The 15,453-nt window shown below is 39.9% G+C and overlaps 1 protein-coding gene across 1 annotated transcript in view; it reads left to right on the top strand.

The window, feature by feature from the left end:
• Positions 1-571: 571 nt before the first annotated feature.
• Positions 572-15,453, top strand: part of LOC308087214 (NACHT, LRR and PYD domains-containing protein 3-like) — a 126,955-nt gene continuing 112,073 nt past the window's right edge. The window contains exons 1-6 of the mRNA XM_080430928.1: positions 572-663; positions 931-2,761; positions 4,235-4,411; positions 6,030-6,203; positions 7,747-7,920; positions 9,379-9,552. Coding sequence (XP_080287054.1) covers positions 1,140-2,761; positions 4,235-4,411; positions 6,030-6,203; positions 7,747-7,920; positions 9,379-9,552 — 2,321 coding nt within the window. The 5' untranslated portion in view covers positions 572-663; positions 931-1,139. The remainder of the gene's footprint in view (positions 664-930; positions 2,762-4,234; positions 4,412-6,029; positions 6,204-7,746; positions 7,921-9,378; positions 9,553-15,453) is intronic.

Raw genomic sequence — 15,453 nt, 5'->3', positions numbered from 1 at the left:
TCACATTCCTTGTAATGAATTGTATGTAAAGTTGTAACTTTTTTAGTGATTGCAATGTTAGTTAGTATGTTAATACAACATAACATAACATAATACAATTAGGGTGGTTGTATTTGGTCTCCCAGCTTTTTGTTGAAACATTTAGATCATGTGTCTGGTTTGACACGACTGGTTAACAAATGCCTGAAGGTCAAAATTGATTTCTTCCCTGAGACAGGCAGACAGGCTCTAATAGCTCAGTGGCAAATATTGCAGCACTGCTGCCGGAGGCCCTGATTTAAATGTCATTCATTTATAAAAGCAATAAAGTCACGTTAAAACTTTATTGTTGTCTTTAAATCAAATAATAGAAAAGGATCAATAGCAGTATTGATAAAGACTGCTATTAAGATATTAAGATAAAGATCATTAAGCAGTATAACAAATCTTATCAGCAACACAAATGCTGCTTTATCCAGATATTTATTTCAAATAAGTTTTGGCTAAATTACTCACTTAATCCTATAATATCGCTCTAAATGCGGCAATATCGCCCTTGTATCGTATCGTCAAACATGCATCGTAATGTGTGTGTGTGTGTGTGTGATCCTGTAATCCTAGATGTCAGTAATGTACCAGATACTCCAGGGAGCAGTGCAGCTTCCTCTCAGAGTCCAAACGATGGTAAACATTCATCCATTTATTTCAATACATTCAGGGACCCATAGATTCACTCACTTTCTGCACGGACACACACACACACACACACACACACACACACACACACACACACACACACACACACACACACACACACACACACACACACACACACACACACACACACAATTCAAAATAACAGGCGTTGGAGTTTGTTTTGTTATTCATGACCTTAAAATAAACATTTCTACAATGTCTATCAATAACAAAAGGAATTGTTGTTTCTTACAGATTTGCTGGTGAAAACACAAGGGAGTGAACAACAACGGATTTCATTCTACCAAAAAGAGTTCAAAACAAAAGTTGAGGTCCCCTTTGCGTGTGTACCTGAAGGGACAGTCCAAGTGAGGGACAAGCAGGAATTTGTAGGTAACTACACATATGTCAGCGTCATACAAGTTGAGAGCACAGAGGTCAGCAGTGAGCATGAGGTCACACAGATGGGGATGAAGAACGCAGGCCAGGAGATCAAAGTCAGTGAAATCTTTAATTCACCTTCTGGACAAAACATCCACATAAGAACAGTGATGTCCATTGGTATCGCAGGAGTTGGCAAAACCTTTCTTGTGCACAAGTTTATCTCTGACTGGGCAACGACAGAGATGCAACATCCCCATCTCATATTTGTGCTCAACTTCCGCCGGCTAAATTTGCTGCATGGAAAAAGTTTTAGTTTGGCACAGCTAATTCACAAATGCATCAGCGCAGCCACATGCATCCCGGAAGAGGCTCTTAATTACATCTTCACAACGCTGCAAGAGTCAGGAATCTCTAGTTACGACAAGAGTCCCTTCAAACTTTTGTTCATCCTCGAAGGATTAGACGAAAGTCGGCTGATACTAGACTTCAATACTGACCATGACTGCTCTGGTCTCACCTCACTGGAGGTCCTACTGGTAAACCTGATGAAAGGGGAGCTGCTTCGCTGTGCTCACATCTGGATAACCACACGCCCTGCAGCGGCCAAACAGATCCCTTCTTGCTTTGTTGACATAGTGACAGAGGTGAAAGGGTTCAGTGATGACAAGAAGAAGGAGTACATCATGAAGAGATTCAGTGATGAGAACCAGGCCAAGAGAATCATCTCACACATCACTGCATCAAAGAGCATACACATCATGTGTGAAGTCCCAGTCTTCTGTTCGATCACTGCCACAGTTCTGCAGCACATATTGAAGACAGACGAGAGAGGAGAGCTGCCCAAGACCCCGACTGAGATGTACTGCCACTACCTGTTAGTTCAGGCAAGGAGGGATGGGGAGAAGTATGAGACACAGGCTGATAGAACTGTTCTTCTGAAGCTGGCCAGACTAGCATTTGAACATCTGGAGACAGGAAACCTCATCTTCTACCAAACAGACCTGGAAAAATGTGGTCTTGGTGTTAAAGAAGCCCCACAGTACTCAGCCTTGTGCACAGAGATCTTCAAAAAAGACAGTGATTGCTTCAAGGAAGAACCCGTCTACTGCTTTGTTCATCTGAGCATTCAGGAGTTTCTGGCTGCAGTTTACCTGTTCCACTGTTACAGAGAGAGGAAGATGAAGGTTTTAGAAACATTCCTGGCTCACTGGAAGATATCCCTGAAATTAAGAAAGGTCCGGACCCTGGATGACTTCCTGAAATATACCATGCGCAAAGCCCTAAAGAGTGAAAACGGCCACCTTGACCTCTTTGTGCGTTTCCTTCATGGCCTCTCACTGGAGTCCAATCAGCGCCTGTTGCGAAGCCTGCTGGGTCAGACAGAGAAAAGTCCAGAGAGCGTCCAGAAAGTCATCCAGAACCTGAAGGAGATGAACACTGAAGCCTCTCCTGACAGATGTATCAACATCTTCCACTGTCTGATGGAGATGAAGGACCAGTCAGTATATCAGGACATCCAAACATACATGAAGTCAGAGAGCAAGAGGGGGGAGACACTCTCTGAGATCCAGTGTTCAGCTCTGGCCTACATGCTGCAGATGTCAGAGGAGGTTCTGGATGAGTTGAAGCTGAGCACATTCAACACATCCTTGGAGGGGCGTCGGAGACTGATCCCAGCTTTGAGGAACTGCAAAAAGGCTGAGTTAGTAGTCATGTCAATATCAACACATTAGAACAGTCAAAATCATTCTAAAGCCCTTCAGTCATTGTATACATTTTGACTTGCTTTAATGTAGTTCTGTTATCTGTTTGGGTTATATATGATTGTTTTTCATTTATATTAATGAATGTTTTTATTGTAATGTATAATTTGTTTTTCATTTTCCAAAAAAAATTAATAATAATAAATGAAAAAAGTAATCAAAAAATCACGGCCCCCTCGCATATTAGGAGGCCAGGGTGAGTCACCAGAACCAAGGATGGGTGTTGATGAATCTAACATGTTAAAAATGGAGTTTGAAGTTACAATGGGTTTGTATAGGAATGGGTCATGTCTGATAAAATGAATATCAAATATTTAAATACTGAATCAAGCAACTTAAAAACGGTCTGGGGGGCTCACAAAAGCCTGAGTAGACGATAAAATGACCAATTTTTTTTTTGAAAGTGAAATATCCCTTTAATATATTAAACACAAAACACTTCATATGGTCATTATAAATGCAACAAAATTACAGCAAGACCTTGGTTTATGTGCAGCCTATATACATATTATTACATTATTATGTTTTTGCTACTGTATCAATTATTGTTTTCATACATATTATTAATACTAGCCTTAGTTGTTGTACTATTAGTATTATGGCCCATCACAACAAACAGATGATGATTTGGGACAGATTTGAACATCTGTCAATATTTTACATCAACCAAGCAACGTTACATGTTGACGACTAACCTGCCTGCTGCGCTCCGGGAAATCTAGAAGGTGCTCTGTCACCTCAAATACAAATACCTTTTTTATTTTAGGCAATTTATTATTAATTCAACTTTCACATTTTCCACTCAATGTCCCTTCCTGCAATGGAAAAGGACTTAATTATTCACTGTTAGAAAAATGCCCCTTGAGCCAGGTGATCTGACTCTTACGCTCACTACGTTAGTATACCGAGGACTTTGGAGATTGTTTGATATGCCACTCAACACCTACAACAGCAAAGCTTGGAAAGAGATAAACTGCATCATATTTTAGAGGGAAATCTCAATGTTTCAATCTCAATGACTTGACTGACTATCATCCACTACATCAGTGATATTATTTACAGCATCACTGCACACATTTTACTATTGTTACAGTGTGTAGACCTTCTATATAGTATATGTATTTAGCCGCAGACCCCATCTCAAAATATTTTGTTCCAGGGACCCCCCCCCCAGAAGCAAAGATTTGAGTTACAAATGTTCGCTTTAAAAATATACTCGGTGCCGCGCTACGAGCTTGTAGATCTGCTATTTTTTAATGGCCAAAGTGTAAAATAATGCTTTTTAGCTCAAATAAAAAAATGACACAGATACTTCCCAGGTCTTAATGGGTTAAATGTGTTATAAAAAAAGGACTTGACCAAAGACAGTTAATAAGACAGATTAACATTTTCATGTGTTCATCTCCATTCAGGTTGGAGAACTGTGGACTCACAGAGAGATGCTGTGACGATCTGGCCTCCGTTCTCAGCTCCAACTCCTCTAGTCTGACCATCCTGCACCTGGACGGTAACAAGCTGCTGCACGATGCAGGCGCTAAGCGTCTCTGTGTTGGACTGAAGAGTCCACATTGTAAACTGGTGGATCTCAAGTAAGTAGTCCTCAAGGTTGTCACAGTCCTGTCTTTTTCTTCAAGCCTGTCTGTCTCTCTCCCTGGTGTCTTTTCTTTGGCTTGTAAATCTATGTTGCAGATTGGTCCAGTCAAATTGACTGACATCACGCGATGGATATGAGTCCAAAAATACACAAACTAATTAAACTAATACATTTTCACCTTCCAAATTGTTCCGACTACATTTATGTATTTATTTTATGTTTACCAAACTGAAAATGTAGTAGTTTTTCCTGTTCCATGACCACCACGGTACCACCATGACACATTATATAATGCAAGAGTTTTCAAAGTGGGGGCCGGGGACCCCTTGCGGTAGTTCAAGGGGGTCCGCATCAAAATGTGATAATAATAGCACCAACAACTGTTCAACCACTTTAACTCTATATCGGCTATTTGAAATCTACAAGCTCACAACATGTTGCAACTTTAACAACATAAATCGTGTATGGGGGTCCATGGCACAACATATTTTCAGATGGAGGTCTGCGGCCATTGAGCATTTTCATGTGACCAAAATATGGACTCCTGGGTTAATGTGGTTAAAAGAAGAACATCTTATTTTCCCAGGCCTGTGGTCAGTTAGGTGTGTGTGTGCGTGTGTGTGTGTGTGTGTGTGTGTGTGTGTGTGTGTGTGTGTGTGTGTGTGTGTGTGTGTGTGTGTGTGTGTGTGTGTGTGTGTGAGAGTGTGTGTGTGTGTGTGTGTGTGTGTGTGTGTGTGTGTGTGTGTGTGTGTGTGTGTGTTTGTTTTTGTTTTGTGTATTTCTGTACATGCATGCCATGGTGGAAATACTTAAATATAGTTCACCCAAAAAGTTACTTATTTTCTATCAATTACATGCACACCCCATGAAGCATTGAATTCATGGAGATTTTTTTTGTTTTTGTCACATTCCTAAGCCAATAATTTGATGACCGGCGGAAAGATGCTAATGTTTCCAATAGGAGACTCAAAGTTGACACTTTGAGTCTCCTACCGGAGCCGCCGACGATCATCAAATTATTGGCTTAGGAATGCAACAAAAACCAAACAATCTCCATGAATTCAAGTCTACATGGGGTGTGTAATCGAAAGGGGAAAAAATGCCATTTTGGGGGTGAACTATCCCTTTAAAGTGAAAGTACTCATCACACAGAATGTATACAAATATTAAAATAAATGTAATGGCAGATCTACAGTACAATCTCATAAAGCGAAAAAAAACTTTTTAATTTCAAGGACCCCCAAAATGTATATGTATTTAGCCGCAGACCCCCATCTTAAAATATTTTGATCCAGGGACCCCCCCAGAAGCAAAGATTTGAGTTACAAATGTTCGCTTTAAAAATATATTCAAAGATTTGCACAAATTTCCTTGATTTTTCAAAAATAGCAGATCTACAAGCTCGTGGCGCGGCACTCGGTGCCGCGCCACGAGCTTGTAGATCTGCTATTTTTGAATAGCCAAAGTGTAAAATAATGCTTTTTAGCTCAAATCTAAAAATGACAAGAAGCGTCCCAGGTCTTAAATGTGTTAAATGTGTTATTAAAAAAAGGACTTGACCAAAGACAGTTAATAAGACAGATTAACATTTTCATGTGTTCATCTCCATTCAGGTTGTATCGCTGTGGACTCACAGAGAGATGCTGTGACGATCTGGCCTCCGTTCTCAGCTCCAGCTCCTCTAGTCTGACCATCCTGAACCTGTCCTGGAACAAGCTGCACGATGCAGGCGTTAAGCGTCTCTGTGTTGGACTGAAGAGTCCACATTGTAAACTGGTGGATCTCCAGTAAGTAGTCCTCAAGGTTGTCACAGTCCTGTCTTTTTCTTCAAGCCTGTCTGTCTCTCTCCCTGGTGTCTTTTCTTTGGCTTGTAAATCTATGTTGCAGATTGGTCCAGTCAAATTGACTGACATCACGTGATGGATATGAGTCCAAAAATACACAAACTAATTAAACTAATACATTTTCACCTTCCAAATTGTTCCGACTTCATTTATGTATTTATTTTATGTTTACCAAACAGAAAATGTAGTAGTTTTCCCTGTTCCATGACCACCACCGTACCACCATGACACATTATATAATGCAAGAGTTTTCAAAGTGGGGTCCGGGGACCCCTTGAGGTAGTTCCAGGGGGTCCGCATCAAAATGTGATAATAATAGCACCAACAACTGTTCAACCACTTTAACTCTATATCGGCTATTTGAAATCTACAAGCTCACAACATCTTGCAACTTTAACAACATAAATGGTGTATGGGGGTCCATGGCACAACATATTTTCAGATGGAGGTCTGCGGCGATTGAGCATTTTCATGTGACCAAAATATGGACTCCTGGGTTAATGTGGTTAAAAGAAGAACATCTTATTTTCCCAGGCCTGTGTGTGTGTGTGTGTGTGTGTGTGTGTGTGTGTGTGTGTGTGTGTGTGTGTGTGTGTGTGTGTGTGTGTGTGTGTGTGTGTGTGTGTGTGTGTGTGTGTGTGTGTGTGTGTGTGTGTGTGTGTCTGTGCATGCATGCCATGGTGGAAATACTTAAAGGGATAGTTCACCCAAAAAATGACTTATTTTCTACCAATTACACACCCCATGAAACATTGAATACATGGAGATTTTTTTAGTTTTTGTCACATTCCTAAGCCAATAATTTGATGACCGGCGGAAAGATGCTAATGTTTCCAATAGGAGACTCAAAGTTGACACTTTGACTCTCCTACCGGAGCCGCCGACGATCATCAAATTATTGGCTTAGGAATGCAACAAAAAACAAAAAATCTCCATGAATTCAAGTCTACATGGGGTGTGTAATCGAAAGGGAAAAAAAGCCATTTTGGGGGTGAACTATCCCTTTAAAGTGAAAGTACTCATCACACAGAATGTATACAAATATAAAAATAAATGTAATGGCAGATCTACAAGCTCATAAAGCGAAAAAAAACTTTTTAATTTCAAGGACCCCCAAAATGTATATGTATTTAGCCGCAGACCCCCATCTTAAAATATTTTGATCCAGGGACCCCCCCAGAAGCAAAGATTTGAGTTACAAATGTTCGCTTTAAAAATATATTCAAAGATTTGCACAAATTTCCTTGATTTTTCAAAAATAGCAGATCTACAAGCTCGTGGCGCGGCACTCGGTGCCGCGCCACGAGCTTGTAGATCTGCTATTTTTGAATAGCCAAAGTGTAAAATAATGCTTTTTAGCTCAAATCTAAAAATGACAAGAAGCGTCCCAGGTCTTAAATGTGTTAAATGTGTTATTAAAAAAAGGACTTGACCAAAGACAGTTAATAAGACAGATTAACATTTTCATGTGTTCATCTCCATTCAGGTTGGATAACTGTGGACTCACAGAGAGATGCTGTGACGATCTGGCCTCCGTTCTCAGCTCCAACTCCTCTAGTCTGACCATCCTGAACCTGTGGCGTAACGAGCTGCACGATGCAGGCGCTAAGCGTCTCTGTGTTGGACTGAAGAGTCCACATTGTAAACTGGTGGATCTCCAGTAAGTAGTCCTCAAGTTTGTCACAGTCCTGTCTTTTTCTTCAAGCCTGTCTGTCTCTCTCCCTGGTGTCTTTTCTTTGGCTTGTAAATCTATGTTGCAGATTGGTCCAGTCAAATTGACTGACATCACGTGATGGATATGAGTCGAAAAATACACAAACTAATTAAACTAATACATTTTCACCTTCCAAATTGTTCCGACTTCATTTATGTATTTATTTTATGTTTACCAAACTGAAAATGTAGCAGTTTTCCCTGTTCCATGACCACCACGGTACCACCATGACACATTATATAATGCAAGAGTTTTCAAAGTGGGGTCCGGGGACCCCTTGAGGTAGTTCAAGGGGGTCCGCATCAAAATGTGATAATAATAGCACCAACAACTGTTCAACCACTTTAACTCTATATCGGCTATTTGAAATCTACAAGCTCACAACATGTTGCAACTTTAACAACATAAATCGTGTATGGGGGTCCATGGCACAACATATTTTCAGATGGAGGTCTGCGGCCATTGAGCATTTTCATGTGACCAAAATATGGACTCCTGGGTTAATGTGGTTAAAAGAAGTACATCTTATTTTCCCAGGCCTTTGGTCAGTTAGGTGTGTGTGTGTGTGTGTGTGTGTGTGTGTGTGTGTGTGTGTGTGTGTGTGTGTGTGTGTGTGTGTGTGTGTGTGTGTGTGTGTGTGTGTGTGTGTGTGTGTGTGTGTGTGTGTGTGTGTGTGTTTCTGTGCATGCATGCCATGGTGGAAATACTTAAAGGGATAGTTCACCCAAAAAATTACTTATTTTCTATCAATTACACACCCCATGAAACATTGAATTCATGGAGATTTTTTTAGTTTTTGTCACATTCCTAAGCCAATAATTTGATGACCAGCAGAAAGATGCTAATGTTTCCAATAGGAGACTCAAAGTTGACACTTTGAGTCTCCTACCGGAGCCGCCGACGATCATCAAATTATTGGCTTAGGAATGCAACAAAAAACAAAAAATCTCCATGAATTCAAGTCTACATGGGGTGTGTAATCGAAAGGAAAAAAAGTCATTTTGGGGGTGAACTATCCCTTTAAAGTGAAAGTACTCATCACACAGAATGTATACAAATATAAAAATAAATGTAATGGCAGATCTACAAGCTCATAAAGCGAAAAAAAACGTTTTAATTTCAAGGACCCCCAAAATGTATATGTATTTAGCCGCGGACCCCCATCTCAAAATATTTTGTTCCAGGGACCCCCCCAAGAAGCAAAGATTTGAGTTACAAATGTTCGCTTGATCTGCTATTTTTGAATAGTTTAAGTGTAAAATAATTCTTTTTAGCTCAAATCTAAAAATGACACAGATGCGTCCCAGGTCTTAATGGGTTAAATGTGTTATACAAATAAAAAGGACTTGACCAAAGACAGTTAATAAGACAGAATAACATTTTCTTGTGTTCATCTCCATTCAGGTTGTGGAGCTGTGGACTCACAGAGAGATGCTGTGATGATCTGGCCTCCGTTCTCAGCTCCAGCTCCTCTAGTCTGACCATGCTGGACCTGGACGGTAACGAGCTGCACGATGCAGGCGCTAAGCGTCTCTGTGTTGGACTGAAGAGTCCACATTGTAAACTGGTGGATCTCCAGTAAGTAGTCCTGAAGTTTGTCAGAGTCCTGTCTTTTTCTTCAAGCCTGTCTGTCTCTCTCCCTGGTGTCTTTTCTTTGGCTTGTAAATCTATGTTGCAGATTGGTCCAGTCAAATTGACTGACATCACGTGATGGATAATGAGTCCAAAAATACACAAACTAATGAAACTAATACATTTTCACCTTCCAAATTGTTCCGACTTCATATATATATTTATTTTATGTTCGTCAAACAGAAAATGTAGTAGTTTGTCCACAAAATGTCTCAATTTATCACGTCCGTCTGTCTGTCTGTCTGTCTGTCTGTCTGTCTGTCTGTCTGTCTGTCTGTCTGTCTGTCTGTCTGTCTGTCTGTCTGTCTGTCTGTCTGTCTGTCTGTCTTTCTGTGTCTGTGTGTGTGTGTGTCTCTCTCTCTCTCTCTCTCAGATGTATCTCTCTGTATCAGTCCTCTCTCCTGATTTGATGGCAGATTGACACTTACATGGAATGTTACATTATTCGTTAAATTGTTTGTTTTGCTCACTTTGCAACTGTCTGCTAGTTTAATTGTTTTATTGGCTTAAAGGGATAGTTCACCCCCAAAATGACTTTTTTGCTATCGATTATAGTCACCCCATGGAGACTTGAATTCATGGATATCTTCTTTTTTGTTCTCGGATTCCTAAGCCAATAATTTGATGACCGGCAGCGGTTCCGGTAGGAGACACAAAGAGTCTCCTTTGTGTCTCCTACCGGAACCGCTGCCTACCGGTCCACTGGTCATCAAATTATTGGCTTAGGAATGCGACAAAAAACTAAAAGTATCCATGAATTCAAGTCTCCATGGTTGACTAATCGATAGAAAAAAAAGTATTTTTTTGGGGTGAACTATCCCTTTAAGTAGCCTACTTTTCTACTGCGCGTGTTCATAATATAGGATGATGTATTTGCACTATATTAGCCATACTGGTGACAGTAGATTAATAGTGTTGTCTCTTGACAATGTGTTGATCTGTGAGCCCACCTGCTATTCACAGAGAATACAGGATAGGTGGGCACTAGGGACATCTGGGCACCTTGATGTAAAATTGGCTGTTTTGTCCAAAATGTTAAAAATGTAATATTTGAAAAAATGTAGGCTAATGTAAAGTAGGCTATACATGATGTGAACATGCACGGTACATCATTATCAGACTTGATTTTATCCTTCAACTTCTTGTTTATGTCCAAAAATGACTGGATATACAGGTTTTGTAGCATTTGTAGAAATATTAGACCTTAATTGTTGAATGTTTAAGCATGTTCTAATCATGTATACTTCATAGCCAATGAAAAAATTGCCAATTTAACACAGAGGTCCACCCAAATTGTCAAATATTACCTAAGAAAGAGGCGCTTTGCGAGGCGTTGTGAGCATGTAGATCAGCTATTTTCCCCCTCCCTATGACAAAATCTTGCCCCCCTCCTGACAGAGGCTAACATTGCCTACAGTGTATGCTCTGTACCTTTGTTCTGTTCTGTATGTTGTTCACCTTTTTTTTTCTTTCTCTCTCTCTCTCTCTCTGTCTGTCTGTCTGTCTGTCTGTCTGTCTGTCTGTCTGTCTGTCTGTCTGTCTGTCTGTCTGTCTGTCTGTCTGTCTGTCTGTCTGTCTGTCTGTCTGTCTGTCAGTCAATCTCTGTTTCTCTCTCACACCCAAGCATGCACACATGCACCCCCACATGCACACACGCACGCACGCACGCACGCACGCACGCACGCACGCACGCACGCACGCACGCACGCACGCACGCACGCACGCGCGTGCACACACGCACACACACACTCCTGGTAGACTCTGTTTTCAGATCAGTTCATAGTGATGTTGAGTTCTAATATGTTATAACTATAATAATGTGTTTAGCTTTAGTTTTCTTCATGAATGTACAAATAATCATTTTCTATTCTCCATTCTCTTGTATTCATTTGTTTCAGGTTGCAGAACAACAACCTCACAGAGGAATGCAAAGAGGAGTTATCAGTTCTCAGCTCCAACACATCCTGTAAGATAATTACCTAAAACTGTCCAACACATCAGTGTGAGAACTGTGTAGCTGTGATGTGAGCTGATGTGGGAGGAGAGTCACAGTAGCAGGTGTGTCATTAGTAAGTCAGCAGCACACACAGGGTTAAATGTGGTGTCAACGAGGACCATGATCTGCTTGGCCTGCAGCCCACCCAAGCCCCCAGAGTTGCTGAGAAACATTGAAGCTGCCACCCCAGTGGCCAAAGCTGGAACTGCAGGCGGGGAGAAATACCTGCACGCGCAAAACATACTGAGAGATATTTATATTTATACATATAAATATGTAAACATATTATACATACATACATATGCATTTACATATAAATATGCATCTCGAGTGTATTTAATAAATATCTCGCGTTCAATCCTTGACACACGGGCTGCCGTAGAACGCAAAAAGGACACTAGTGCGCATGCTCATAACTCTATGGGGATACAAAATCGAACCAATAATTCTACTTCCGGCAGGTTTCCGGGTGCTTCAAAACGCCACTGAGCACATTCATTGAAATGATAGCTGGGGGCGGGGCAATCCGCCCTCTAGTTATATTATACCTCTATGAGCCCACCTGCTGGGACCACCAGGTCAAGCGGTGTACAGGCACACACACACAGGCATGTGTTGTGCCGTTTTCCTCACTGGTTCTCAAATTGTGGGTCGGGACCCCCAGGGGGGTCCCCCAATGATGTTTTTTTATTTTAGGAGTGGGGGGTGGGGGGGTAAACAGATCAACATACAGTAAACTGTAAGTTTATCTGCAAACTAATTACTTTTGACCATTCTGCATAAAAAAATGGTCAAACGTTGGCCAAATTGTCAAATATTACCTAAGAAAGAGAGAAATAACTCTTCAATTCCCAGTGCTTGTCATGGTGGGGGATCTACACACCCTGATGAAGACCACTGTTCAAAACCTTCATCATCAAAACCACTGTCAGTGTTTGTACAGCATTCTACACACCCTGATGAAGACCACTTGTCAAAATGTTGATCAATAAAAGTATATAAATGGAGTTACATTGAGTGTGTGCTATTCTTCTCTGTTTCAACTTATCACTGTACCTACAGTTTATACATGTTATTTAATACATGACAAGAGTTTTTATAAATACAGCTCCAAACAAATATGGATGAATGTTGATAATAATACCATCAACAATTAAGGTGCTTGTAAATACGCATTAATTAACATTTACCATTAACTAATCTTTGTTTTATGGTTGTTTGTCACGTGTTGTTCTATGTCTCAAAGTGGACCACAATGGAAACAAGACTCAGCTTTTTTAAATGGAGATTTTTTTAAACAATTATTATATTCTATTAACAGTTGATAAGGCACTTGTAAAGTCCTTAAAATATGCTTACTAACCTTATTAAATGTGAATAAGGCTGATAGGGTTAAAAAGGTACCCTATAAATAGGGCTGAGCCCAAGAAAGATGAAGAGATGGTTTCGTTCTAAGACCCCAAGATTTGACCAGTCGACATAAAGAAATGAGAGTCAGACAAGGACGGATGTAAGTCCAAAGATGAAACAATTCTGTATTGCTGAGCGTGCAAAAGAGGACATTACAAGTTACAGACAAGAATAACAATCACACACTAATGATTCAATAACAAACAATGGCATTTATACACAGTTGAACTTCAATGACATCAGACATAGGTGCATCCTCATGATTGGCTTTAAGATCCTCAGACGTAGGATGGAGTCGTAGGATGGACAGGCGTCTGGCTGTCATAATAATAAGTTGTTGTTCATCTTATGGTGTCCTTGTGTACAATTCTCGGTTCCATAAACAAGTCATTCCTTCGATATCATAGGGACATGTGCTCGGTTTTATCTGTGACAGGATGACAGCTGACAAAGGGAATTAGTGACGATGTCAGGTCATGCAGAGATATCGGTCATTGTACAGAGATACAGGTCATTAGGACATTAAACACACCATTTGACATTAAAGCACAAGGCGTTGACCAAGACATGTTTTTATTGATTGGAAACATATGGAGCCGGCACCAGATAGCAAATATGGAGCCAGCCACATGGCCTTGGTAGGGAAAGTATAGTAGAGTTACAAAAAGCATGTTTAAAAGACTGAAGTACAGGCCCAAAAAGACATCACTATATTCATTTGACTGGTTAGATTGATATTTCTAGATCATATCAATCTGGTCCACAAAACATACAGTTTTAACTCCATCAAAGGCTATATAAGTCGTAATAATAATAGCATTGCAAACACACTTATTGATAAGATGTACTTATAAGAAAATGGGGCTCTAGCAGTAAAACACATAATATTAGGCGTGGCTGAAGTTAAAACAGATCATGCTTGTTTCTTTGTCAGCTCAGCTGTAGGTGAGTTGGCTTCTCCCACATCACATATAGTGACACAAATAAAGCATCTAAATGAGCTGGAGTGAATGAATAAGCATTGGTTTATGAATTGTGATAACAGAATACTACATCATCTACAGCACTTGTAGACATTGTTGAAACATGTTCTCATCTAACCTTTAGTAAGAAGAGAAGCATAGGAGAAACACATTTCTTCCTTTCATACACACTCATAAAGGGGAGAGCGTGAACTCAGTCCCCCACTAGCAGAAATGATGCAGTGGAGATTCCTCTGTTTGAGGGATTCACAGTGGTGAGTGTGGTCTGAGTGCAGAGGGACTATGCCTTGTTCAGGGTGAACGTCCTTGGTGATCAACATTCACCCCGGACATTTTACTCATTATGGATATCAACTGACGGCCAAAAAGTACACATTTTCTCCAAACACAGACATTATCAAATGCAGTGGTGGAAAGTAACTAAGTACATTTACTCAAGTACTGTACTTAAGTACACATTTGATGAATTTCTACTTTACTGGAGTATTAAAAAATGTCAGTACTTTTACTTCTACTCCACTACATCTCAGATGAAAATATTGTACGTTTACTCCACTACAATTATTTGAAAACTTTAGATACTAGTTACTTTGTAGATTTTTATTATTATTACAAAACATACATTACCCCTTCAGCCCTATATACATTTTGGCCATTTGAAAATAGCCGATCTACCAACTTGTAGATCGGCTATTTTCAAAAGATTTGTCTACATTTTATACTTTCGAAAACTTGTGAAATGGGACATTCTCCATAATGAGTACTTTATACTTTTGGTACTTTAAGTCCATTTTATACTTTTACTCAAGTAAATTTTAAATTTCGGACTTTTACTTGTAACAGAGTATTTCTACATTGCAGTATACTTTTACTTCAGTAAAAGAGTACTGATTTTTGACACTTATATGACTCAATTTAAGATTTGCCTATGAGGTTTCCAATAAAAAAAAAGAACTGTGTGTCCCAGGGGTAGTGGGAGTGAAGTCAGGACTTCAGTACCCTATTGAATCATCAAACAGTCCAGATCATAATGATTGAAGACACCAACAGAGCATGGAAGTAAGTTCTTTACTAAAAACAAACCATACAAAGGTCTTTTAAATGATCTTTTTTTAGGTCAGGCATTGTATCTACATTATCACACACACAGAGAAGGGCTACATGAGAAAACATCTTGCAACAGACTGCGTTATAGCTTCTGGGACTCGTGAAAACACACACGTTACAAAACAATGCAACATAATAACTTTTTGATAGAAAATACACAGCTCCTTTCTCATTTACATTTGTTTTGAATAATGATATACATTCTCTTTTGGACTGCCTAAAGTATGGGCGTGTACACAGTGAAATCCTGATGCTAATTGAACTCTGAACGTGTACAAATTGACCCATAAAGGGTCCATTTTAATGGACACTCCTGGTTTTGCTGTGTAACTGGCAGTATCTAACTAGAAA

The sequence above is a fragment of the Gymnoscopelus braueri genome (assembly GCF_963280865.1).
Source record: "Gymnoscopelus braueri genome assembly, chromosome: 6".
Classification (NCBI taxonomy): Eukaryota; Metazoa; Chordata; class Actinopteri; order Myctophiformes; family Myctophidae; genus Gymnoscopelus; species Gymnoscopelus braueri.
Note: the sequence above shows the minus strand (reverse complement) of the source record. Positions and strands in the feature narration are given on the sequence as shown.